This window comes from Dermacentor albipictus, chromosome 6, assembly GCF_038994185.2.
Source record: "Dermacentor albipictus isolate Rhodes 1998 colony chromosome 6, USDA_Dalb.pri_finalv2, whole genome shotgun sequence".
NCBI classification, from domain to species: domain Eukaryota; kingdom Metazoa; phylum Arthropoda; class Arachnida; order Ixodida; family Ixodidae; genus Dermacentor; species Dermacentor albipictus.
Genome location: NC_091826.1, coordinates 110,569,076 through 110,595,880, shown reverse-complemented (window position 1 = coordinate 110,595,880; position 26,805 = coordinate 110,569,076). Strand labels below are relative to the sequence as shown.

The 26,805-nt window shown below is 48.7% G+C and overlaps 1 protein-coding gene across 1 annotated transcript in view; it reads left to right on the top strand.

Annotated features, from left to right (window-relative positions):
* LOC135913302 (uncharacterized) overlaps nucleotides 1–22,988 on the top strand; it is a 91,438-nt gene extending 68,450 nt beyond the window's left edge. Inside the window, exons 17-18 of the mRNA XM_070541241.1 lie at nucleotides 19,552–19,674; nucleotides 22,752–22,988. Of these exons, the coding sequence (XP_070397342.1) occupies nucleotides 19,552–19,674; nucleotides 22,752–22,943 (315 nt within the window). The 3' untranslated portion in view covers nucleotides 22,944–22,988. The remainder of the gene's footprint in view (nucleotides 1–19,551; nucleotides 19,675–22,751) is intronic.
* Nucleotides 22,989–26,805: the final 3,817 nt, after the last annotated feature.

Here is a 26,805-nt window from a genome sequence, read left to right as displayed (position 1 = left end):
GCACAACGGGCTGGCGTTCGGTGTGGTGTTTTCTGCCCCTTTCAAATCAATTACCGTTGCAAAACTAACCGGTCCCTGGGAGAAAGTCGGATAGTTGCAGTGTTCATCGCGGGAAGAGCTTGGTCGAATGTGCGCTAGGTGTGGAATACAAATCCCTAAGATATCTAATGCCGCACCGACCCGCGGCGGAGGTGAAGCGGGCGTTAAGCACTGCCCATACGTGGGCCGATGCCGAAGTTAGTGCAATGCCGGGCCGACCAGAGGCGGAGGTGAAGCAGGCGTTAAGCACTCCCCATACGTGGGCCGATCCCGAAGATAGTGCAATGCCGGCCCATTTCGCGTGGGTCATATACCAGCAGATGTGCGAACGCCTGCCTACCAGGACATGCGAATTGTCTCCGTAGTGGCAAGGATGGCTTTTCCTGCCCACATGCAGGCCATGCAAATGTAGACGAATTTTCAAACACATGCGAATACTCTATAAACACTGGCACGACCACACTGTAGCATCATCGTTGAAGCTGCTCAGATGACACGCGAATAAGGCTTATCTCAGAGCAAGACGTCTGTGCTTCCTTCTGGAAAAGCTGTACAAGGGGTGCCGACGACCGCACCTAGCGATAGTATGGGTTTTGCTCTTTCCTTAGCCTCATCTCTAGTTAATCACGTTTTTTTTTTGCCTTCGTCTACTTATTTCCGTGTTCCGGTACAATAAAGCTCAGCTGGAAGGTAGCGCTTGTCGTCGCCTGTGACGCTGTGTACTCGTCCTCTGCTTAGCGCTGTAGATCTAGCTAATTATAGCATCCCAGCTAGCCTAAACGGCTACCGTTTTAACGTAGAAGGAAGACTTCTTGTGCCATGAAAAGCGGCAAAGGTGCCGGTATGTCAAACTTTGCACGAACTATCCCTTATAATTCGTTTCTTGAGGGAACTGAATTGTCTTACGTATTTTTTTTATTTTTTTGTGCAGTGCAGTGCAACGACAATTAACAAACCGTATTCAGTTTTTCGGGCGTTCACTCTGATGTGCGGTAATCATGTGAATAAATGAACCATCCAAATAAAACTAAAAACTCTGAGATTACATGCCCGACTTGATGTATATTTATACGATGTAAGTCATTGGTGGTTCTATTTATCTGCGCCTTGCAAAGAATCGATTGATGAACACCGCGTTGAAACTGTTGCGTCCCCAACGTTCGCGAAAAAAAAAAATGCGGCTGCCTTAAAGGGACACTAAAGGTTACTATTAAGTGAACGTGGACTGTTGAAATACCGTCCCAGAAACCTCGAAATGCTTGTTTCGTCCCAAGGAGAGACTTATATTAAGAGAAAATGCGTTCTGAAGAGTCCGCGTACCTCTAGCGCAGTTAAATCGCCCACCCTCCGATCGAGGAGTACTGACATCATGGTCTCATAGTGACGTTCGCCATCGGTGAGTAGAACGGCGTCCGCAGACGGCGCTACGGCTTTTCTGCGCAAAACGCGAACGCGCGGCCAGAAACAGAGCCAAGACAGAGCCGACAGCAGAGCGAAAGCAGGAGTATGGCGGCTAGCGGAAAGAGAAACGCGCGACCATAAGCTGGTACTTTATTCTATGATGCAACCTTCGACGCTCGTCGCAATGGACCCTGACAACGACAGCTTGGCTCGCGATGCTGGGCTCAACTTCAGCGATTTGAGCGCTGACGAGCGCGACCTGCTGCTGAGGGCTCGCACTGCCGGCGTCGTTGCGTACTACGACGGCGACCTCGACACCGGCTCTCTGGAGCGGGAAAGCAACGAGGGCTTCCCACGACATCACATGGACGTGGCATTCTCACTGCTTGTTCGAAACGAAAGTTTCGCGAGCCAGCAGAACCCGCACAGCATGACGCGATAACGAAACTACTGAAACTCCAAAGCGTGCGCGGTGCAGAGTTGAGCGAAAACGAAACCTTTCGACCACCCATACTACGGAAGGGTAACGTCAACATGTTATTTTTTCTTAGAATCGAATAGACGTAGACAAGTAGCATTTTCTTCCGTCTTATAATCGAATGAAATGATATTTTTAATACGAGTAGTTGAGTATTAGTAACACAAATTATGAGGAGTGCTTTCGTCATCGGGCTAGTAGCGGAATGTCGCTGGGGGGGTCTCAAATCGTGTCATGCATTCACCTCAATTTCTCGGTTACTAAAGCTCTGTTCGCGACTATATTGACGCCTTACACGTTCTACAGCATTGCTCTACCACTTTACCTTGACTTTCTGGTTACCTTTAGTGTCCCTTTAAGTGCTTGAAACATTGCAGTTTTTAGAGCGAAGCTATTGAGAGCTAGTTCCCCCAGGAGGCACACCTTCTCCTCTCCGGCGTCTGCGTCGACGCCACATGCGTACGTGCCGTCGAGTACGCGCCGTGACTGACACAGCCCTACGAGCATAAAAAGTCATTGCATCACACGTGGGCCGATCACGAAAATAGTGCAATGCTCGGCCGACCCACGCGAGGGTGAAGCAGGCGTTAAGCGCTCCTCATACGTGTGCCGATATCGAGGGTAGTACAATACCGGGCCGGCCCGCTACGGAGGTGAAACAAGCTTTAAGCACTAACCATACGTGGGCCGCTCCCTAAGATAGTGCGATACTGGTCCGACCCACGGTGCAGGTGTAGTTCGCCATTAAGGGGCCCACATATACAGCTTCGCTGGTCATCCGTCTTCAGAGAGTGGAAGGGCACTGAGTTTTTCTTCATACGTTCGTATCCTAAATGTTTCAAAGAAATGTTCTGTATGAATTGTGCAGTAAGCGTGTTGGTACTGTATTTTATGTTTCCTTGGCGCTATATACAGTCTTTGTCAAAAGTACACATGCTAGTTGTCCTATGACCGCCACGGTCACTACTTACTATTTACTAACTTACTGAGGAATTAAAAGAACTATTGCACTCATTATCACGGGCGCCATAAAAACCGTCATTCACCATAAACGTCTTTCTGCACACGGCAGAAAGACGTTTATGGTGAACGCGGTGGTTGGACCGTATATTTTTTACAAAGGCTGCTCACCAAATCATATATATGCAATTCTTTAGTACAAAAAGTTTGAACCGGGTTTAAAGAGTGCTTGTAGAGCTAGTATTAAAAGTCGAAGTTTCGCCCGAAAGGCGAAGCATTGATTGCGATAGCAAATTAGTGGATGGCTGTATTAACTAAGGATAGCAGTAGTTTTATCGGCTGTTTGAAGTCGTAGACATAGGCATGCTAACTAAATCGACAAGCATGGTGTCACACGCGCGCAAGCAAGCATGCGCACATCTCACTCGATGACCGCGGAAGCCGGCTGTCAAAACACTGCAGTGAGAAATCGCGGCAGCAGCAGGGAGCGAATTGGTCTTCGTGCTGCCTCTCGCATCAACGCGCACTAAGCCGCGAAAACACAGCGCACGGCGGACTCTTGTTCCCTGCGCAGAAGGGTTTCGAGATAGAGTGGCCCGGGCAAGCGCGCAAAGTTCACCCGTGGCCACCTGGGCCACCCGTAAAACGACCCCCCCCCCCGCACCCGTCCACCACACCCTCCCCCCGGAGCCTAGCGGGCGAGCCTAAAACCCCTTGATAATTTGAAAGTAGCGACACTCTCCTGCTCGCGGCGCTTTCCTCCTCGATTCTACTCGCCCACCGGCTGCGCACGACACGCTATTCCTCCTGGGCTCCCGCATACGGGCCGCAGGATTCTATGGAGGCGTGTTATATTGGGCCAGTTGCGCGCCCCAGTGGGGTTGAAAATTTTGAGAAATGCTAATAACAGCATTAGACCTCTTTTTCAAGGTCCCGTTTTGAGCTACAGAAAATACCACGTGACCGAAGGAAGGCGGGAAGCGAACCAAAGCATGTGCAGCCGCGTATAAGAGATGATTAATGATTACCAAAGTAATGATTGATTAGTGATTGGATTGTTGTTCATGCACCCTAATCCACCCCAATCGGTCTTAATACCCTTTCATCAACACTTCACCTTAATCCACCATAGTTCTCCTCCACGCACCTAAATCTTTATTCATGCAATCCTTCGTAATGCACTCTAATCCACTATAATCTTCTTTAATACACTCTAATCAACCTTAATCCTCCCTAATCCACCTTATGTCAACCACTAATGATTCATTAATTAACTTGGTTCATCATTCTTTCATACAGGGGTGGACATGCTTTGGGTCTCCTCTGGCCTTCCTTGGGTCACGTGATACTTCCAGTTTAGAATGCGACCTTGAAACATAAAGATCTAAAGGCTTTCGCCTTAAAACTTTAAAAAAAAGCTCAATTTTGACTAGTGAATGCTCATCACCTACAATACTACGGGGATACTTGCCACTAATTTTTTCAGGGCGCAAAGCAGAGTCAATAATACTGTGCTTCTGACTGAATAACAACAGTTAACGACGTGCGAAGTGATGGAGCCACCCCAGAATATTAAGCATACTGAGGACAACTGCAACAAAAACGCTGGTGAGCAGGCCGGAAGAATGATAAAAAAATGCAGCATTACGGGATGCTTTGCTACGAGCTATAAGATAGACTCCTCAGCTCGCAAAACAGACAGACAGATAAACTTTATAAAAAGAAAATCAGAAAACCGCTAATGGTCGGGGCCCTTAGTCCAGGGCTCCGCTGGCTCTTGCCATCTTCTCGGCTCTCTTTATCAGCTTGAGCTGGTCGTCGAGGGCCGAGCTCGACAGCAGTGCCTCCCATTGCTCCCTCGTGGTGTTCGTGTCTAGGTGTTCTATGTTTTGTAGTGTGCACTCCCACGTAATGTGGTATAGGGTTGGCGTGGCCCCACACCATGGGCGTTCGTCCCTGTAGGCTGTGGGGTGTATCCGATGTAATATGTGTAGGTTCGTGTAAGTGCCTGTCTGGAGCCTACGCCAGGCAGCGGCATCTTCTGTCTTTAGATTTCGATGAGGTGGTGGATATCGCAAGCGACGCCCTCTGTGGTAGTTAACGATGGCTGAATACTCGAGGTCGACAGGGTCTGGGTCTTCTGCAGCCGGCGTGATGAGTGCTCGGTTATGTACGAATCCTCGAGCTGCTCTGTCGGCCTGCAGGTTGCCCGTGATGCCAGTGTGGCCTGGTATCCAGATGATGGTTTGGGTGGTGAAGTCCTCAGGGTCCTCCTTGAGTATTCCGGCGAGGATTTGTGCAGCAGGTCTTCCAATTCTTCCCTGTAGGAAGTTGCGGCAGGCCTGCTGGGAATCCGTGAGGATCGTCAGTGATTGGTTTGCGTGTAGGCCCTCGCGGATGGCTAACGCGATGGCCATCTCTTCGGCTTCCGTGATCGTGCAGGGGCGGGTCGATGCAGCGGAGGTAACGTGGCCTCGGTGGTCGTATGCCACTGCCACTGCGCCCTTGTTTTTCGTCCCATACATGGCGGCGTCCGTAAAACGGGCCGTGGTATTGAACCTGAACGCCTTCTCCATGTACTGGGCCCTTGCTCTCCTCCTGCCGGAGTGTAGGTTAGGGTCCATATTGCGTGGTATCGGGGCAACGTGAAACCTGTCCTGGACGTGACGAGGTATTAAGCAGGTTTCTTGGGTTCGTGTTGTTATTGCTTGGAACCCTAAGGTTTGTAGGCCCTGCCGGCCCGTGTGAGTCCGCGCAAGTCACTGTTGTTGCGAGACGTAATGGGCTTCTGTCAGTTCGCTGAGAGTGTTGTGCAACCCTAGCGCCAATAATTTTTCAGTCGATGTACTCATCGGCAGGCGGAGAGCGGTCTTGAACGCCATCCTCAAAAGTGTGTCGGCCTGCTTCGCCTCGGACTGTGTGAGGTGGTAGTAAGGCAGGCTGTATGTGATTCTGCTCCCCACCAGACCACTGACCGGTCGGAGGGTGTCCCTTTCCTTCATTCCTCTGTTCTTGGATGTTACGCGGGAGATCATGCGTGATATCGCCTTGACACTGGTTTTGAGGAGTGTAAGGGTGTGTGTAGCGCGCTGGTTGGACTGCAACCACATGCCCAGCACCCTCAGCAACGGCTTCTCTGGGATGAGGCCCCCGTTGAGGCGTACCTCGAGTCTTCTTGTTGGGTCTGTGGGGACTGCGTGGTTACCCCGGCCTCGCCAGACCGTAGGAGCTCAGATTTTTCGGGCGAGCATTGTAGTCCCCGTTGGCTGACGTATTCTTGGATTATATTTGCTGCTGTTTGCAGGCGTTCTTCTTTTTCAGCGAGATACCCTGTTGTGGTCCAGAGTGTTATATCGTCTGCTTAGATTGCGTGCCGAAGACCTGCTACGTCCTGCAGTTTGCTTGCGAGGCCGATCATGGCGACGTTGAACAGCGTGGGAGAGATGACGGCACCTTGTGGTGTTCCCTTGTTGGGAGGGTGGTACACTGAAGTCTGGATCTCTCCCATCTTCAGCTCCGCCATGCGGTGGCTCAGGAAGCTCTGAACATACTTGTACGTTCGCACGCCGCAGTTGGTGTTGGCCAGCCCTTCTAGGATTCCTTGGTGGCTGACGTTGTCGAAAGCCCCTTTGATGTCGATTGCTAGGAGGACGTGTTCGCCGCAGCGGGAAACGTTGCTGAGGACTTCTTCCTTGATTTGGAGTAGCACATCTTGTGTGGACTGGCCTGCGTGGAAACCGAACATGGTGTCCGGCAGGTGTTTGTTATCTTCCAAGTGTCTCTGTAGTCTCGTGTTTATAATTTTTTCGTACACCTTGCCGAGGCAGGACGTGAGCGATATGGGTCTGAGGTTTTCAATTGCCAATTTCTTGCCGGTTTGGGGATCATGATTATTCGTGCGTGTTTCCACATCGCCGGTACCGTACCTTGTTCCCAGTGTTTGTTGAGAAAGGCCGTGAGCGCGGAGATAGACTTGTCGCTCAGGTTTCTGATCATCGAATTTGTGATCTGGTCCGTGCCCGCCGCTGTGTTACGAGTGGTGGCTGCGATGACCGCTCTCATTTCATTTTCGGTGATAGGTTCGTCCATTAGCGGGTTGGGTTGTCCTGTGTAGGGTGTTCTACATGGTTGTGTAGGAGAGGGATCTCCATAGCACTTGGTCTTGATGGCATCGATGAGTTCTTGTTGGCTGCCTGGGTAGGTGTGTAGTAACCGTTCCAGAGCCCTGTGTCCTTCTCCTTTGGTTTTGGTGGGGTCCAGGATGGCTTTGAGGATGTGCCACGTCTTGGCCGTGTCCAGCGCGCCACCGAAGGAGTCACAGAATCTACACCAGTTCGCGGAAGCGAGTTGCATGGCATATTCCTCTGCTTCCACTGTTATTTGTGCTATGCGCGTCTTCAGTTTCCTGTTATATTTCTGTTTTTTCCAGCGGCTGGTAAGGCCCCGTTTCGCATCCCACAGGTGTAGTAAGTGGGGATCCACCTCTGGGGTCTCTTCCGTTCTGGCGATTTCCTTTGCGTGGCGTTGTTTATGTCGACGGAGGTTGTCGCACCAATGTTCCAGATTCGTGATTGTGTCGGCGTCCTGTTCTTGGGCTTCCCTGATCTTTCGCCAGTCAGTGAGTTTAGCTGTGCCGATCTGCCTGCGTAGGCGTCTAGTCTGTAGTGTTATGTTTAATATGAAGTGATCGCTGCCTAGGTTTTCGAGTGTGTTGAGCCATTCGGCTCGCGTGGTTAGAGTGATGAAAGCGAGGTCGGGAGTTGTGTCGCGTGTGGCGCTGTTCCCTTCCCTCGTCGGTATGTTCGGGTCTGTGATGAGTGTGAGATGACACTGTTCAATTAGTGTTTGTAGCTGGAGACCCTTCCAATCCTGCCTCTGGTACCCCCACAGGGTGTTCTGAGCGTTGAAGTCACCCATGATTACCAGGGGACTGTCTTTAGCGAGGCGGAGGGTGTCCCCAAAGAGTTTTCCTTTGTTTGCCCGCCTTTGGCTAGGGGGGCAATAAATGTTGAGTACGAAGGCGCTCTGTTTCTGGTTGCCTTTGTATATTATTTCGAAAAGTACATGTAGTACGTCCACGTCGTCTATGGGTCTGTTTTGTATGGTTGTGATGTTTCTGTCTACTAGTGTGGCTACCTTCCACTTGTCGTCTTGACTTGTGTGGTATTCTTCGTAGCCATGTAGTGTTGGTCGGGTACTGGGCTCTTCTAGGGCTATGACCCCTGGTGGTTTTGAGGAATGAGCGATCAATTGTGCCAGCAGCCCTTTCTTCCTGCGGTACCCACGGCAGTTCCATTGCCAAATTTCTAAGTTTTCTTTGACTTGCCTGTATGGTCTAGGCATTGTTGGACGTTGTGGTCGGTGATGTTACGGTTTGGTTTGGTGCTGCTACAGGTGTGGCCTTGTAAAGGTTCTGTCGTAGTGTCTTTCGTAGTTTTATGGAGTGAAGCTGGTTCTTAAGCTTGCTGTCTACAGTGGCTTCCATATGTTTTATTGCTGCATCTGTCCGCTGTATTGCACTCTGTGTTATTTGTTCCAACTGGGCGCGTGTAGCGTCCATAAAGGCTTGCATCTGGGTGCGGATGGCATCGATATGGGTTTGTAGGTCAATGATGTCCTTGTGTGGAGCCGCCTCTTGTAGTATTTGTGTGAGCTGTATCACTTGTTGTTTGAGTTGCCTGTTTTCTTGTGTGAGTGTCTGTATCTGTGCGCGCATGGTGGCGAGTTCCTGTTCCAATTTCACCGATGGTGGCGTCTGTGGTTTTTTATACGAGGGGGAGGCTACTGCCGCCCCGCTTACCTCGTGTTCTTTGGTGGTAGTCCTCTTGACTGAGGCTTCCTTGGTCTTTCGGTGGTGTTGCTGGGGCCCCTTGTCTTTGAGTACCGTGATGGCTGGTGCTACCTGCTGTCCTTGCTTGGGCGTCGACCGAGATCGCCGTCTGGGCGACCGAAAGTGAGACCCTGGGCGAGAGCAGGAGCGGGACCTGGACCTCGGGTTGGAACCGGACCGGGATCTGTAGATGCTCGGAGACTCCGAGTAGTCGAAGTCGGAGCCTTCCCGCTCGGAGCTGAACTATCGCGGGTGAAGGTCAGCCGCCTTGGTCGAGTGAGTGACCGGGCGGGGCTGTCGTTGGGTTTTGGGTGTGGTGGTGGAGGCAGGCTTCCATCTGGGTGGCAATATGACACGGCACTTTGGCAGTAGCGGCAGCATCTGACGCATGTCCGCTGAAACACGTTTTTGAAATATTACAGCCTCATCGCCGATACTGTGAGCCCATACCGCCGCGCGGATTTCCCTGCCATAGATCTACTATCAACGCACTTTCCGAAGCGCCCCCTGGACCAGTGGCTATATCAAGTCCTGACAACCGTTTTCCTGCGCACTTTGGCAGTAGCGGCAGCATCTGACGCATGTCCGCTGAAACACGTTTTTGAAATATTACAGGTACGGTGGCTTCTGCCTCGTCTACAAGCTTTACCCGTGGAATTGTCGGGCGCTCGTCGCAAGACTGTGGTGCCCGTGCCCCGTCTTTGGCCTACCCCGGTTTCAAGCACTCAACTTTACTCCCGGTTTCTTCTGCCACTTGCAGCCTCATCGCCGATACTGTGAGCCCATACCGCCGCGCGGATTTCCCTGCCATAGATCTACTATCAACGCACTTTCCGAAGCGCCCCCCTGGACCAGTGGCTATATCAAGTCCTGACAACCGTTTTCCTGCGCACTTTGGCAGTAGCGGCAGCATCTGACGCATGTCCGCTGAAACACGTTTTTGAAATATTACAGGTTGGTGGTTTTCCATCAGTTACCTTTTGTATGTGCTAGCCGCTGCTGCCAACGCTGCTTGAGATTTACGAGTGTTACTAGTACCTGTTGAAATGTCGCGTTGTTGTGTGTGCCGCTCCGTGGTGCCTGACAATGGCTTGTACATGACTTGCTGTGAGTGCAAATTCAAATTTCATTTTGGTTCGTGCTCCGGTATAACGGAAGAAGCTTTTACTGGAAAGCGCGACATGTCTAAGAAGGCATGGAAATGTGAGACATGTCGGGGGGTGGGACAAGGGGCGAATGCTGAAATTGAGCGGCACACGCCGCAGAGAGACATAGCAATTCGACTTCTAGCAATCGAAACCAAGCTAGATACCCTTTTGGATCTGCCAATCAAACTGGTGGAACTAGAATCGTCCGTGCAACATATTTCTTATAAATTCGATGAATTTCAGACGAGGCTGCAGGCTCAGGAAAAAGTTACCACACAACTATCAAACAGAGTTGAACAACTTGAACATGCAGATTCGAGCAGTGAATTGTCTCAAATCAAACGGGATCTGGATAACCTTGAATGCCGTAGCCGCAGGTTAAATATTGAAGTACACGGTATTACTGAAAGTGACAACGAAGACCTAATGATGAAGGTAAACGAAGTAGCGATGCAAATTAAGCTTCCACTATTGAACAAGAGTGATGTTATGGCTATACACAGACTTCCCGCTAAACCAGGCAAAACACGAGCGATCATTATCCGTTTTGTTCACCAGGAACTTCGCGATTCCTGGCTCGCTAACAAGAAGCAACTTAAGGACCATGGGCACGTGTTTTTCTGTGAAAATATGACACGGCTATCACGTGCTATTTTATCAAAGACGAAGGAATGGGCCCAGACCTCAGGATACGCATACGTCTGGCACTCAAACGGTAAAGTTTTGGTGCGAAAAAGGAGCGGCGACCGAGCTGTTGTCATACGCGGCGAGGAGGATCTGGCCAGTCTTACAGCCTCGAAGTGATGGCCGCATACGTGATAGCAAAAGATGTGTTATGTTTACTAAACCACAATGGCGACCCTGGAATTCCAATTTTCTGGGGATGTCGCGTCGTTAAAGAACCGATGTCCACTTTCAATATTTCATTTTAATGTGCGAAGTTTGAGAAATAAGTTTGATGAAGTCAGTTTGTATCTGTCTGAGCTGCAACACTGCTTCGATTTGCTTTGTTTTAGTGAAACGTGGTTTACATCAGAGGATGAATGCGCTTCTATTTTTGGATATGACTGTATCTCTGTTTACCGAACGAAAAAACTAGGAGGAGGAATTGCTATTTATATCCGTTCTGGTTTGTCGTACAGTATAATCCCCGAGCTCAAGATTGTTAACGAATGCTATGAATGTATTGGTCTTCAGTGCATGAACACCTTGATTTCCCTAGTGTACCGCCCGCCATCTGGATCCATGTGCAAGTTCTTAGAATTTACTGAAAAATTATTAGAACTCAGCACCGAACTTAAACTCGAAACAATATTAATGGGCGATTTTAATATAGATGCTTGCCCTGACAACCCAGAATATACGCGTTTTCAGGAAGCTTTTGAATCATACGGGTGTTCAAATGTCATCAACGTGCCTACTCGCATCACACCTACAAGCCAGACAACACTTGACCTCTGTGTGACGAGTTTTTCTGCTGAATATGTAAGGGCAGGGGTCTTGATGTGCGATCTTAGTGATCACTTGCCTATATACTGTCTGCTACCTCATAGACAGCCATCCAATATATGCCCTGAAAGCTTAAAAAGAATGTATTCAGAACAAAGTGTTAAGAAATTTGTTGAACTAGTCTCTGGTTATCGGTGGGACGAAGTGACCGCGGAAACTGATGTAAACAATGCTTACGATATTTTTATATCTACCTTCGCGTTGTTATACAACAGATGTTTCCCACTTAAGAAGTTTAAAAAACACAACAAAGCTAGAAAGCCTTGGATAACTCGTGACCTCTATAACAGGATAAAATGTCGTAACAAGCTCTTCCAAATCTTTTTGAGTAGCAGAAGCGAAGATGACTTTCGGTCTTTCAAATCTGAGCGTAACAAATTGAATTCCGATATTAAGCGCTCTAAACAAGAATATTACGCGAACAAGTTTTTTGCTATCATGGGAAATTCAAATCTCATGTGGAAAGCGATCAATGAAGTAATTAACAAAGGCGCTATCGCAAGAAAAGTTGCATTTCAGCATAGTGAATTGTCAGATATTGAGGTTGCAAATACTTTTAATTCTCATTTTATTGATGCTGGTGCGTCCTCACAAAATGATACACCAGTCTCTTGCACGGAATATATATTAAATCGATGTTCTTCTACGCTGTTCTTGGCGCCTACTGAGCAGTACGAGATACAGACAATAATTTTATCGTTGAAAGACAGTTGTGCTTCAGGTGAAGATGATATAAAAGTGAAGCCGTTGAAAGCCGTCAGTGAAATTGTAAGCACGCCTCTTTCACATATCTGTAACCTAATTCTTTCTAACGGTGTGTTTCCAGATAGGATGAAGCTAGCCCGAGTGACTGTCATTCATAAGAGTGGCCCAGTTAACGACATGAATAACTACAGGCCAATATCCGTTCTTTCTGTCTTCGCGAAAATTGCTGAGCATGTAATTAATAGAAGACTTTGTCAGTTTCTAAACACGTATAACATAATAGCTCAGGAGCAATATGGTTTCTGTAAGGCTAAATCTTCAGAAACCGCTTTACTTGAAATAAAGGAACAAATCCTTGACAACATAGAAAACCGAATGTTAACTCTAGGTATCTTTTTAGATTTTAGGAAGGCCTTCGATTGCGTGCAACACGATGTCCTTTTGAAAAAGCTACCTCTTTATGGAATTCGTGGTGTCGCATTATCCTTAATAAAAAGCTATCTGACCTCTAGAACACAGTACACAACAATAAATGGAGTTAGTTCCGAAATCCAGCACATTAAATATGGCGTGCCGCAAGGATCCGTCTTGGGGCCTGTTTTATTTTTACTCTATATTAATGATATTGTCAATATTCAAGGCTGTTCCAATATTATATTATACGCGGATGATACTAACGTGTTCTTCTCAGGAAGGGAAATAGGAAATCTTTTTGAGCAAGCTAACATCTAAATGCGAATAAACTCCAATTAAACATAACTAAAACTAAGTATCTAGTGTTTAAGTCAAAAGGAACAATAATCCACCCTCAGATAACACTCCAGTTTCAGAAGGTCAACCTCGAACAGGCAGCAACAGCCAGATTTTTAGGAGTTATATTCCATGAAAATATGTCCTGGTCACCGCACGTAGACGTTCTTAGAAAAAATATCGCTCGTGCTGTCGGTGTGCTAAATAGGTTGCGATATTTGCTACCGATAAATGTGAAGCGCAATATTTACAACGCGCTTATACATTCTCGATTAACGTATTGTTTGCTAGTTTGGTCAACCACTACACAAACTAACTTAAAATCAATTCAAACACTCCAAAACCGGGCACTGCGCGCGATAGGTAACTTAGAACGTACTGATACCACTAAACTATACTATAACAAATACAAAATATTAACAGCATCAAAACTTCACACTTACAAATTATTCCTCGAAATTTCACGGCAATTCTGGGAAGACAAATGTTCCTTCCAAAGTAAATACCATGGCAGAACGACAAACTATAACCTCAGAAAAACTCTAATAGGAAAACCACGTTGCAGAACGAAATACGGAGATCAAAAACTAGCAGTTCAACTTCCTAACCTTCTAAACGACTACCCCTTGGTATTGGACCTGCTAAATTCTGGAATTTCAAAGCAAAGCTTTAAGAAGACGGTAAAAGAATTGTTACTATCCGAAGACTAATAGAAATGTTGAACTACAGGTATAGAAAATTTTGTTCATGTTTCTTGTTGTTGTTTTTAGAAAACTGTGTAAACTTTAACCTTTCAGCTACCGGTATGGAAAATTTCGTACATACTTGTTTTTTTTTTTTGTCGTTGTCGTGCTTCAATTGATTAGAAAACTGTATAAACTTTAACCTTTTTTTTTCCTTTCTTCTTACACGAATTGTGTACTCAAGTGTTGAAAATGTGTACTACTTTAATTTCATGTGTGACTGAAAGCCTGCCACTGCCATGTTGCTGCCAATGTACGGGTGGCACGGCCTAGTCAGGCATATGTATTGCCTTTAGCCGTGTCCCCTAAGACAATCTGTTCATTGTCTTGAATAAACCAATAAAGAAAGAAAGAAAGAAAGAAATGCGTTTGAGCTTGTTGTTGCACTCTGTTGCGGCGGTGAGATGGGCCCCTCCGCAAAGGGCGCACTTCGGAACACAAGTGTGACAGGCGTCAGGGTTAATGTAGTTAATGTAATTAATGTAGTTGCAAACGTTGCACGCACGAACCGTTGGGTTGGGGCAGACGTCTGGTCGGTGTCCGGTGATTCTACAGATGCAGCAGAACTGCCTTGTCGGCTGGTAGTCTCGGCAGGGCATCTCCCCTCCATAGTAGTACACAAATCTTGTCACCTGTGGTCCCTCGAAGTGGAGTAGGGCTGTCTGGGATTTTCCGAGCATACGGGCCCGCACGATGCGGACTCCATGTGTGCGGACCCGAAGATTCGCCATAAGCTCTTCTTTGCCGGTGCCTGCGTCGATGCCGTGTACGACACCTTTAAGCAGGCCCTCGGGTGTTGATAGGTACACCTTCACGGGGTGTGATCGTCCGTGAAAGGTGAGGCTTATAATTTCCATGAATGTGGCCGCCGTGGCCTCGTGAGGTGTGCTCACGATGATGGTGTTCGAGCCGTGTCGCAGGCGGATGATGAAGTCGTCCCCCTTGCAGGTCGGCGCACCTCCGGTGGCTTGGACGATCGCCTTGGCCACTTGGTGGGTCTGTAGTTTTCGAACGATGAGGCCCGGGGCAGGGTGTATAATGATTTTCATGTCAGTGCGCGGAAGTGGAGGCGCCCGTCGGCGAGGCCTGCTCCTTGCAGCCGCGTCTTCAGAAATAGGTGTTCCGGCTCCGCGCTCTTCGCAGGTAGCTTGCGACGTGGCTTTCGCGGCGGCGGCTGGTACCTTGGTTAGAGCTAGCCCTAACGGTGTGGTTTCCGATGGCGTGGTTTGCCCGACTGGATCTTGCTCACCAGTGGATTGTTGTTTTTGCAGGCGGCGTTTCCGATGAAGGGAAACGACCATTTGCCACTGGGATTCTTGATTGTGGAGCTGCTCCGAGAGGACGGGAGACGGCCCGGGCAAGGCCTCGTCAGGCAGGGGTCTCGGGTGACTCTCGGATACAACTTCCGTGGTTTCGGTGTCGGTGGTTGGTGGGCAATGGTGCCTGGTTTCCCCGCGATCGTACCGTTCCGGGCTGGGTCGTCCCCAGAGCTCACCGTAGACACGGTGGCTGCTTGCGGGTCTCCGAGCTCCCACGCGCCAGCGTTCGGCGTTAGGGCTAACCCTACCGTCGGCGTGGCCGAACGAATAGGGCTCTCGTTGGTTTTAAAAGTGCGGCTCACCGAAGTTCGGTTCCGTTGAATCCCCTTGATGTTGCTTCGGCCAATGTCATGCAGCCACTGCTTCCTACGCAAACCGTTACGCTTTCTTTGTGGTATCATAAAAACGGTATAAGCATCTTCAGGTTTCTTGCTGCAGTTATATGCGCAACAGCCCGGCATAGCGCTAGCACATAGACCAGAAACACTGCGCACAACGTTCGCTACGCCGAGCTAAAGCACCGAGCCAGCCGTACTCAGGAGGAAAATGGCGCGAACGAAAAAGAAAAACACAAGCAAAACTCAAGATCCGTGCGTTTCCAAGGGCAACGGCAGGGAGACCAATCGCCGTGCAGAAAAACGGGTACAAAACTGGTTGCCGCGGAGGGGACACGCAAGGGGCGAGGAGGAGGCGAGGAGGTCGCGCGGCGGCGGCAGAGTTCAAAGAGTGGCGGTACTTTCATATTATCAAGGGACTTTAGGCGAGCCTAGCTCTATAAGAAAATAATTACTATCGAATGGGTAAATCATCATCATCGCCTCGTTGAGAGCGGGAAGCTAGGAGTGCTCTGTGACAGTATCACGTGCCTGGATCTGTACATTAAACGGCCAACTCAAAACTGCCTGAATACGACGCTGATGTTATCAATGGACGTATGTTAAAAGCTTTTTGAGAGTATAATCCTTTGTGGGTCTCTACTGAAAAGATATAAGTGCAAAGGTGTGTACCAGAGTGCAGTGCAATATTGGGAGTGTTAGGGCGAATTTCCGAAATTAAGCTTCAGTAATTCGTGGAGGCTCAGCCCACGTTTCACCATTCAACAATGCGCCGAAACAAATCTCTAAAATGTGAAACTAGAACATTCTGTCGTTCGAATACGCTATGACTTCTCAAATACTTCGCGGCGATGCGAGTTTAAATGCAGTGTTACATAGCTTTTTATGAAAGTAATTATAGCTGTCATTAACGTAATTAACTGTATGTAAGCATAACCGTAACCGTTAAGTAACCTAAGTAATTAACTGTATCGCCACTGAATATTTCAGAGAGCCAGTGCGTAAAGCGCTGGCTCTCTTGATGTGACTAGTTAACGTGTTGTTTCTAGATGTGATGCTGGTATTTAAAATATATGTCACATCAGAATGGAACACCGAAAGAGTGCAGCGGGTGAGTGGCATGTGAGACCTCAGGCGAAAAATAAAAGGGGAGGAAATACAACGTTCCAAGCATTCACAAAATTTAAAAGGGATGCATTAAATATGGATATTTCCTTGTATTTTACAATACCTGCTTGAAAGTTCATAGTGCGAAACGGCTGGAACTACTTTGTGGATTTACAAAATACTATGAAAATGTGCGCTATGGACCCTCTTCGCGGCGACCCCGTGGCCGCTGCCACGTTTGATCACGTGGTTACGCGTCCATTTCTTGCGCCAACTGCCTCCGTTGCCTCCGCGTTTAGAATGGGTGTGTATGACGCAGATGTGGCCTAGCAAACCTCGTGTTTCAGGAGATATCATAGACGGTGACTGGATGGACGACACGGAGCTTTGGCCACAGCTTCAGAGAACATGCAAAATTTGGACGCTGATCAAAATATATGCCCAAACAGCGCGAGCAGCGTATATGGTGCTTGTTTTAAAAGCGAGGCTAAATATGTATTCCGAGCTATCCAAACCTTTCACTTATGAATTGAAACAGCATGTTTTGCCCTTCGTTCTTTATTTTTGCGAATATTTTGAAGCAGTATGCTTGTCACATTTCTGACGCAGTACATTTCCTTGTTGCGGTCGCTCTCTGATTATTTCGGCCTAATCGCTCGGGGGAGTGCTCAGTTCTGATATACAGTGTGTTTCAGCGAACACTTTCAAAAATCTTTAAAAGTTTTCTGTGGCAGATATCACAATTCTGGTTCATGAGCTGGTCTACTTGAAACGGCGTACAATACTTGCACAAAAATAGAGTTGCAAAATCGACTAATTTATAAAAAATCACTAATTAAGTTTTAACTAATAACGTTATGGCCCATATTGCAATTTACAAATTCTAGCCGTGGAGTTCGCAAGGGGGATCCACTTGGAACGAATTCTCAAGATTACACCAGTTTTGAGATACAACTTTCCGAACTTTGCGGAGAAATGCATTGGCGTCGCAGTTAATTTGTTAACAAAACGTCGTTTCATGCACCGAAGCACACAAGTAACTGGAACGCCAATGCATTTCTCCGCAAAGTTCAGGAATTTATATCTCGAAACTGGTGTCGTCCGGAGAATTTGTTCCAACTGGATCCGCCTTGCGCAGTCCACTGCTAGAATTTGTAAATTGTAATATGGGCCATAACATAATTAGTTATAAAGTTAATTAGTGCATTCTTGTTAATTAGTCGATATTGCATTTCAATTTTTTGTGTAAGTAGTGTCCCCCGCTTCGAGTAGACCGGCTAATAAACTAGAATCGAGCTATCTGCCACAGGCAACGTTTAAAAAATTGGAGTGTTGGCTGAAACACCCTGTATTTGTTCTTGCCGCGCACAAGGCTTGAAACATGGCCGTTTTGTACATTTTAGTACCTTGTTGCAAGGATGTATTATCGCTAGTAACTCGCTTACTCTTGTGGACCATCACGAAACATTCAGCTTCGACCATTCGTGCGCTATTGGTGCAGTCCGTCGTTTGTCGTGCGCATATAGGGCGCGTATATTTATGTGTGCGTCCATTCACTTACTGACACGTTGGCGACAAAGTTTGCGTAAGATTCCGTGCACGCTGGGGCAGACGTGCATAGATACTGTGCGCGAAACGTACTATGACAGAAAGTGGCGCTACTCCCTTTGTCATTGTTTAAGGAGCGGAACTCACTCTTGCCGACGTTGTGGGGCTGAAGCACTTTCTTCAAAGGTTAGGGACACTAGAGCTGTGCACGGGCCGCAAACGCTTCCCTTCTTAGCTTTTTTACTGGGAGGCGCCTGCAAGCGGCGGCTTTTCCAAAGCATCGGTACTTCGTAGAACCGAAAACGCATTCCCAGCCTCCGCTATCCTTCGTTTGCCTTTTGTTGGCGTTTGTACTTTTCTCCCGCCCTGTAGATTCCATTTTTGATGAATAAATACATTGCACTTCCTGCTGTATCTACATGCGAGACGACAAGCCTACTTTCCCATAAGGTGCGCAGTCGAGATCGGGGAGCCCGACCGGTCCGTCCGAGACATAGAAAGCCTGGCCCGAGCCCGGCCCAAGCCCGAGTAAGAGAATCTCCAAATGGCCCGAGCCCGGCCCGCGGGCCGGGTCCGGGCTTTCGGGCCGGCCCGAGCCCGTGCGCAGCTCTAAGGGATACAACGCTCGCGGATGGGCACATTTCTGTATCCTCGAAGAAAGCTGTGCATCTCGAAGTGCCGGTAACACGTACAGACAGTTGCCGCAATGGTCCGCGATCTTGGCTACACAGATTCACTCCAATCCTTAATATGCTAGCCACTATTTTTGGAGCCAACTACTGCACACATCTTCAATCCACGGGATTCAATCCGGCATGATTGGAGCACAGTGCGTCAGCGAAAACTCAGTTGCATTTCCGACAGCTGATCACACAGAACCAAGGTGGAAGCGGTAATGGTTTCGTATTCGTGCGCTCTCGCTGAGGCGACGTGCGACGCGCCGCCAAAAGCGCCATCTGATTTCTCTAGAACAAACTACTCCGTGAAAGGGGTCAATAACTCATGTAAGACAATTTGGTCTTAGCGTATGATATCACATAAGAAACATGTGTCCAAACGCTATTGTTGGGTATACATAGTTTACTAAATATCATATAGTGGTTCTACGCCACTTAGGCGATAGAAGCACCTGAACATCTGGCCATGCGGATGCCTCTTGTATTTTTTTAAAAGGAAGATGGGAGCATAGGCGCATGGTCCCGGTATTTAAGCCAGCTGCTTGACGAGCAAAATGCTAGGGGGTGTCTGACATAACTGCCCCTGAGGTACGTGGGCGCAGCACTCAAGTCGCCCCATTAGGATGATCTCGTTTCCTTAACAATGTCCAGTTCAATAATTAGTAACGCGGCACTCATTAAAAAATGTGCATTCGTATGTAATTTTCGACGAAACCATTCCCCACCGTCTACATATGACAATTTCACTTGATGGAAAGGCTAACTGAAGCCTTCAGTTGTTCACTAGGTGCACTGCATAAGAAGTCTATCGAAGCATGGCTTTGAAAACTGGTTTACATAAGTTGCTTTTTAAATCTCGTGCATACTACATTTTTCGGTGTAGCTAGATGATATTGGTTGAAATCCCATCGAAAGAATAAGTTGAGAGCTTAAGCATAGGCTCAAGGTTGCATGATCAGGTTTGTCATGCCCCACTTTTATAACCGCCAAAATTGACCGCAGGTGTGCAAAGATTGGAAGTACGGGCATGTCCAGAAGAACGAACTGTTCAAGTGCAGGTACAACGTTGACAACAAGAAGCTCATGACCTTTGTCTACGACGTGCCCGAGACACTACGGTACAAGGTAATTAGCATCTTCAGCACAAATGAGTCGAGCCAATGAATTCGTTTTCTCCAAGGTCGTTTTAATCCTGAAGCCACTAGAGACTGTTGTGAATGGCCAGTGTTGAGCTGACATAGCTAACATCAGCGAAATCTACAGGAGGATAAAGAAACCCTCGCTGAGACATAAAAAAAATTATGGGGTTTTACGTGCCAAAACCACTTTGTGAATATGAGGCACGCCGTAGTGGGAGACTCCGGAAATTTGGTCCTCCTGGGGCTCTTTGACGTGCACCTAAATCTAAGTAAACGGGTGTTTTCGCATTTCGCCCCCATCGAAATGCGGCCCCCGTGGCAGGGATTCGATCCCACGATCTCGTGCTTAGCAGTCCAACACCATAGCCACTTAGCATCCACGTCGGGTGTCGCTCAGACATCGCTTAACATTGGCCTGAATAAACGAAACAAGTCATGTGAATAGCGAAATCCTAATTGCATCTTTCAAAAAAAGTTAACAGCCGCTTGATGTAGACTATGTGTTCTTTCAGCCGGCACAAATTCTCTAAATTCATAAAAGACCGATGGTATGTGCTCTACGTATCACAGTTGAACGAGGATTTTCCAAAATCCAATTTTATGAATTTCTTGATTTTACGAAAACACGGGGAATGTGCTAGACGGAAATTCAAGACGATGAGCAAAACGAGAACAAGGTGAAAGCAGGAGCCAACGTTTCGACCAGTGGACTTGTCTTCGTACGTCGCCTCGAAGAAGGCAAGTCCACTTGTCGAAACGTTGGCTCCTGCTTTCACCTTGTTCTCGTTTTGCTCATCGTCTTGATTTTACGAAGAAATTCAAATTCCCCAAACTTATTCCATTAGGTGTAATGAAACTACCAATTCCATCTTTTGGTGGAATATTGACCATGCCTCTCGATATTACGAAGCCACACCAAAGAAAAAAAGCGGAAAAGGAAACTAAAAAATGCCACGCAGCAAAAGACACGCTCTTTGGGATCGCGCGGGGGAATTCGCGAATACAAGGCTTGCGCTGACTGACTGCCACGCTATCCCGCCAGGCGTGGACTTCGTCGTCTACGTAAGCAATGACGACAGACATGAATGCAACAGAAAATTGGGATAGCTTGAGACGCTTCTTGCCGACGCAGAGCAAGCGTGAGAGAGAGCGTAGGTTAGGGCGTGTTGGTATTCCAACACCTATTGGTGAGAAGGTGACGACACGAACGCACACGTAGGTCGCGTGCCGACAGCTAGCGAGGTCACGGACGCCATCGACCTCCTCCTAGCAATTTGCCGAGGCTGAAGGAACAAGAAAACAGACTCGTCGCTTTGGCGACCCACGTGAGCGGCGTGGCACTCTCATTGAAAAACCGTAGGCAAGTAAAGATAACCGATTTTTTTTTTCACGAGAAATAAATTGGCCGTCTAACCATGGAGTTTTCGGATCTTTCGATTTTACCGAATTCTCGAGTTTACGGACTTTCCATCACTCCCCGTCGACTACGCAAAATCTGGGCGCGACTGTATATCACTTGTCCAGCTCCACATGTTTTTCTTAGTACCAGCAGGAAGATATTCATTAGCGTTACGTCTCTCATCTTGTACCGCTATCGTTACATTCCTTTCAAGTTTCGTTGTTACTTTCCGATAACAATTCCACCTACATGGGGCTAGGCTAAGGAAAAAAAAAAAGCTCACAGACGGGGCTTGAATGACCGTTAGATATGCATACGTGGCAGCGGGTCCCGAGCCTACAAGGCTGTACAGTGTGCTTTTCTATGGCAGAAAAAAAAACAAAACAAATTCACGAGTTGCTACATATACATGAAACAACAGCAGGTTCCTCACTTTGAAAGCAGGATATTGTAAAAAAAAAACAGAAAAATAGAAAGAAGATATGCTGGCACATCAAATTACTCAACCTCTCCAAACGTGAGGTTAGTTATAACGGAGAATGTGTTGTCTGTGTCCACACGTGTTCTAAATTTTATTTACAATCAAACTAAGTCCGTCCCATCACTTTCTTATTACGTCAATTCTATGAAAACTACTATATCAACTGTCTATGAATTTGCTGCCTTACTTGCTAAATAAAGTATTCCTTATATGTCCATAGCTTATCAGAAGTGTACGTGGAAAGAAAATAATTCGTGATGCATTGGTACACGATCGCATGTACATCTGAAGCTGCTGCGTTGGGGCGCTTCCCTATATGGAATCTAATTTATTGGGTGTTGAGAGAGTGGATGGTCATATGAGATAAAGCATTGCCGAAAGGAAGTCGTCATTGATTAATCACTGCGCATTGTCTTCCTTGCCTCAACTGCGTTATGCGTATGCCTGAAGTCTTTTTTCAGTACGTACTGCGTGCGTATATTTTGCAAATCTGTGTTGCTGTTGAATATTAATCTATTGACTACACGACGCTGGCTGCGTCGTTGCCCTGTTCGAAGACATTTGCGCACCCGGTTAACGATGTGGATCCGTTTTTACAAAAAAGCTCCTGCGCTACACGCTTAGACAAGTTTTTTGTCCCTTTTTAGACCCTTTTTTTGTCACATAACAATAATCATCTGCCTTGCTTGCGTTTCCTTTCTTGAAAACGTACGTTTCCTGTCGAAAATGCTTTCTCGTGCTGATAACGTGCATGCCGTTTGTGAGTTGGAAGTACCAGGCTCGCAGCGTTAAGGAAAGTAAATGCGGACAAGACAGACGACGATTATCGTTGTGTGGCAAGATACGAGCCAAAGGGTGCAATATTGTTTAAGAGTGTAGAATTGTCAGTAAAAGCACGTAGGAACCAATCCTGATGTTGTACGTGCGTATTATTTGCAAAGGCCGCCGGCCATTAGAAAATGATACTTATGAACTAAAGGCCTTGTTAATTTGTCCCTTGGTTTCTTTATGCCTTCATTCAAGTTCTGGCTCGTTTCTAAATTTTACAAGTTTCCATTAATCTTCAGTTAGACACCGATTATCAGACAATTTACTCATAAGCGCCTGTCAATATGCATATGTTCCTTGCAATTGTTATGTCAAGTCTTATGTGTTTTTACTTCCTTCTGTTTTATTTCGAAAGCTCTGCCTTAGCCGGAAGAACGCAACCACACTGAAGTACGGATTCACGGCGGTGGGACTTGAGTTTTCGGATTACGATGGCTACTGTGGAATGGGAAAGTTTCCATTGCTGACCACAGTGAAGAGGACACTCGAGTTCTTCAAGCAAAAGTACGAGTCCCCGGACGCCTACCAGGACTGTCTGTCAGCGTAGCGCGCTGCTGTTATTGGCACCGGAATACAAGATGTGTTACACGAGTCTGTTACGTTTCTGATGTTAAGAGTAAGATTAACTTCTTAGCCGCTGCTATTTCTGCATTTTTCGCGAATTGCTGGGTGGGGAGATATTAGTGTGGCCGATCCCATAGAGTTTCCTACAAAAATTACTAGAGGGAACTCTGGCGCTGCAGTCGTTGTCCTACCATGGGAATGATGGGAAATACATGGATTTGTCAGATCTTCGTGCTTGTGGATTCAGACGTTCTTGTAGCTTTGTATATTAGCTATATAAATGTTATTCTGGTATATTTCAGCGCAACCTATATAGACCGTTTCACCGGGCAAGGAGGATAGGGCGCGCGGAGAGCCTTTCCTCCTCTCTGGCTTGGGCGATCCGGCGCGGCGCTGCTTGAAAGTATTGCTGTCGCGTGCTGCGGAACGATTTCGAGATGTTTTAGATCTTACGTTGTGAAATTTACGCCATGTTCGTTCATATAAGATCGTCAAGGAAGCCTTTCAGTGTATCAGTAACTATACTGTAAGCAGAAATACGTCTTGGGGGCGCGAAAATGTGACGCGCATAATCAGCCGCGGTGTACGCGCATTATCAGTCGCGGTGCGTGTATGTGTTGTTTACTATTTTGCTTATGTCGATTTTAATTCAACAAAGAAAACCGGCGTCTCTGTATTACCAGCATTAAATGGTAAATCAGCTCATGGTCTGATCGCTTGGCGTAGGGAGCAAAACATAAAACATAAGAGCGCATGCTCGTGCACGGCCAACCTAAGGCAACCACGAAACGTCTGAGCGGCAGGCGCTATCAAATATTTGTGATACACCGGCGTCGTTCTCGCGCATTTAAAGTCTAGTAGGCTTCAAATAACCGCATGTCTACGCTAGCCTTCCTGCATCAGGCCGACGGCTCTGCTCAACACAGCGATCACTGCGGTTGATGAACCAGCACGATACATATGTAAGCTGTGCGCTTCGGCATTGTCTTTTTGGCCTGCATACAGTCATAACATATGAGAGGGATCGCATAAAAAGAATGCGATGCCAACATTTCCGTAATACGTGTAAGTGTGTCGTAGAGAACGGAACGAACACAACCGAAAAAAAATTCGGTTATCATCCTCTTCCTCGAAGAAGCAAGAGAAAACTGGCTAAGGCCGCGATAGGACCTCGCATACTCACTCCGCACAACGTTTATAAATATGTAACCGCTGATGCCGTATGCTCGGACGATGCGGTATATAGAACAAAGATATATGTAATCCAGCACCTACCACTGCTTAGGACGCTCGCGCAATTCGTAAACAGTCCCTTTGCTGGAGAAGCTTAATTCAGACTGTAAGGTATGTTGCTATTACTTGCCAAAACTATTTTATTCAGGGGCGGAAACCACATCCATCCAACCAAGTAGTCACGCAATGTAACCTGCAGCGAACAGTTTGAACGCATATCGTAGTATAACATCACAGCTCATATTGTAGCAGAACGGTACCGGCGCTGTTCGGATCGTCGCGTATGTTTCATGGCTCGTAAACCACAGCTTAGAAATAGAGGATAATACTGCAATATGGTAACATTAGTGATTGGAACATTCAGAAATACACAATTGATCTCCGAGGCTCATTGTGGGCTCAAGTATGCGCGCACACATCGCGCTGCGTGTTCCGTTCACCTCAACGGCAACATAAATTTATGCCATGAAGCCTTAAACCACTTCAGCACGTCTCACAGAACCGTTTACCACGTAGAAGACGCACGTCATACTAAACAGACCGCACGACCGCGAAAACAAACGCCAGAACCTACCTCCGAGCGTATACCTGCCATGCAAAAGACCAAAGCCAGTATGGCGCTGCTCATAGGCGGCGCCACTGCGTTCGCAATACGGCTAGGGAGGCTAGAATTCTAGCCACCCATTCTAGCCACCCTAATATGGTGGCGCCTACGAAAAAACAGTCTATATTCTTCGAAGTGCACAAGACGCCGGACCTGACGCCAGCTGACCACCCGCTACGACCCATCTGCCTGCAGGCAGTGGCCTTACAACAGCCACCGAACCATCATGGCCAGTCCCACTGCTGAATGTCGGCCGCGCATCCTGCAGTGGAACTGCAACTCCCTGCGGCGAAGGCACGCCGAGTTGGCCGAGCAGCTGCCTCTGCACGACTACGACGTCCTTGCCTTCCAGGAAACGTATGCGCGTGCGGAGGAGGTCTCGCTGCCCGGCTATATCGGATATAGCAGCCCCACAGAGTGCCGACGCGACGACTGCGATGCTGCGCCCTGCACCGACGCGGCGCACCCGCCTGGCTCCCCTCGCGCAGCGGTGTATGTGCGTGCCACTCTCCCGCACGTCCTAATCGCCACGGAACATCTGTGCTGTGGAGTGGTCGAGTGCGCGGCCGTTACCGTCCGTGTGCGCGGCACCGATACGTCGGTCGCGAGTGTTTATGTGCGACCCGCTCTGCAGTGCGACATGACGTTCCTGTCACGCCTCGCCGCTTCGCTCGCGCGTGACTGTGTGGTGTGCGGCGATTTCAACGCGCATCATGGGTGCTGGGGCTCTGCAAAGACCACCATCCGGGGGAAGAACTTGATGGGCGCGGCCGGTGCGGCGGGCCTTGCCGTCATCAACAGCGGCCAGCCCACCTTCGCCCGCCGCAGCGGGACCGCCACAGTGATCGATCTCGCGCTTGTTTCGGAGCGCTGCTCATACGAGTGGCAGCGTGCCCCGGACACCGCGGGATCCGACCACTTCCCCATCTCCCTCTCCCCCGTGCGGCCGAATCGCGGCGCCACGCGTGTGTACACGGTCGTGCGCTGGCCTATGTTCCGCGATTTCTGTGCCCAAACACCGCGCGGCGACGATTTCTTCGCGCACATCGCAGACTGCGCGAATCGGGCTTCGACGCGTGTTGCCGTACCTGCCGGTTCCCCTTGCCCGGACATCAAGCTCCTCAATGTGCGCGCCGCTCGCCGCCGCGCTCAGCGGAGAGCGATGCGAACCGGAGCCGAGGCGGACTGGACATTGTACAACCGCCTGGACGCTGTGTGCAGACGACACGCCCGTCAGCTGCGCCGCCGATCTTGGGCCGGCCTCTGCTCGTCGCTCGCCCAGCCGTGCAACGAGCGCCGCGGATGGCGAGTCCTCCGGGCCCTCCTGAACCCGAAGGCACCGCGGTTCCCGGTGCTAGCCATCGCCATAGCGCGCGGGATTAGCGAGCTGGAGCTCGCAGAGCTTCTGGCGAACGCTTTCGCTGCCACCCCTCCTGCTTCCAGCGCGCCCCCGGCTGTGTTACAGGCGCTGTACGCTGCGGTGTTCGTGCGAGGCGAAGCTCACACAAACCACGCACAGGCAATCACAAGCCTGTGCGAGAGTGACTTCACTTATCACGAGCTGCGGCGGGCCCTGTCGCGCGGCCGCCGCCGCCGCAGCGCGCCTGGGGCGGACGGGATCACGCTACAGATGCTGCGAAACCTGGACGAGCCGCAGCGTCGCCTCCTGCTCGACGCTTACAACGACGTCCTGCACAGCGGCTCCCTCCCAGATTCGTGGCGACATGCTGTAATCGTCCCCGTGCTGAAACGCGGCAAGCCACCTCACAGCCCTGCCTCATACCGGCCGATCTCCCTCACGTCTATCCCGGGCAAGACGATGGAGGCGATGGCTCTGTCCCGGCTCCAGTGGATTGCGGATACCCGCGGTGCTCTACCTCCCGAGCAGTGCGGCTTCCGCGCTCGCCGCTCCACGGCGGATTGCATCTCTATCGTCGTCGGCACCCTCGAGCAGGCCAGGCTCGACAGGGAGACTGCCTTCTTGCTGCTCCTCGATGTCCAGAGCGCA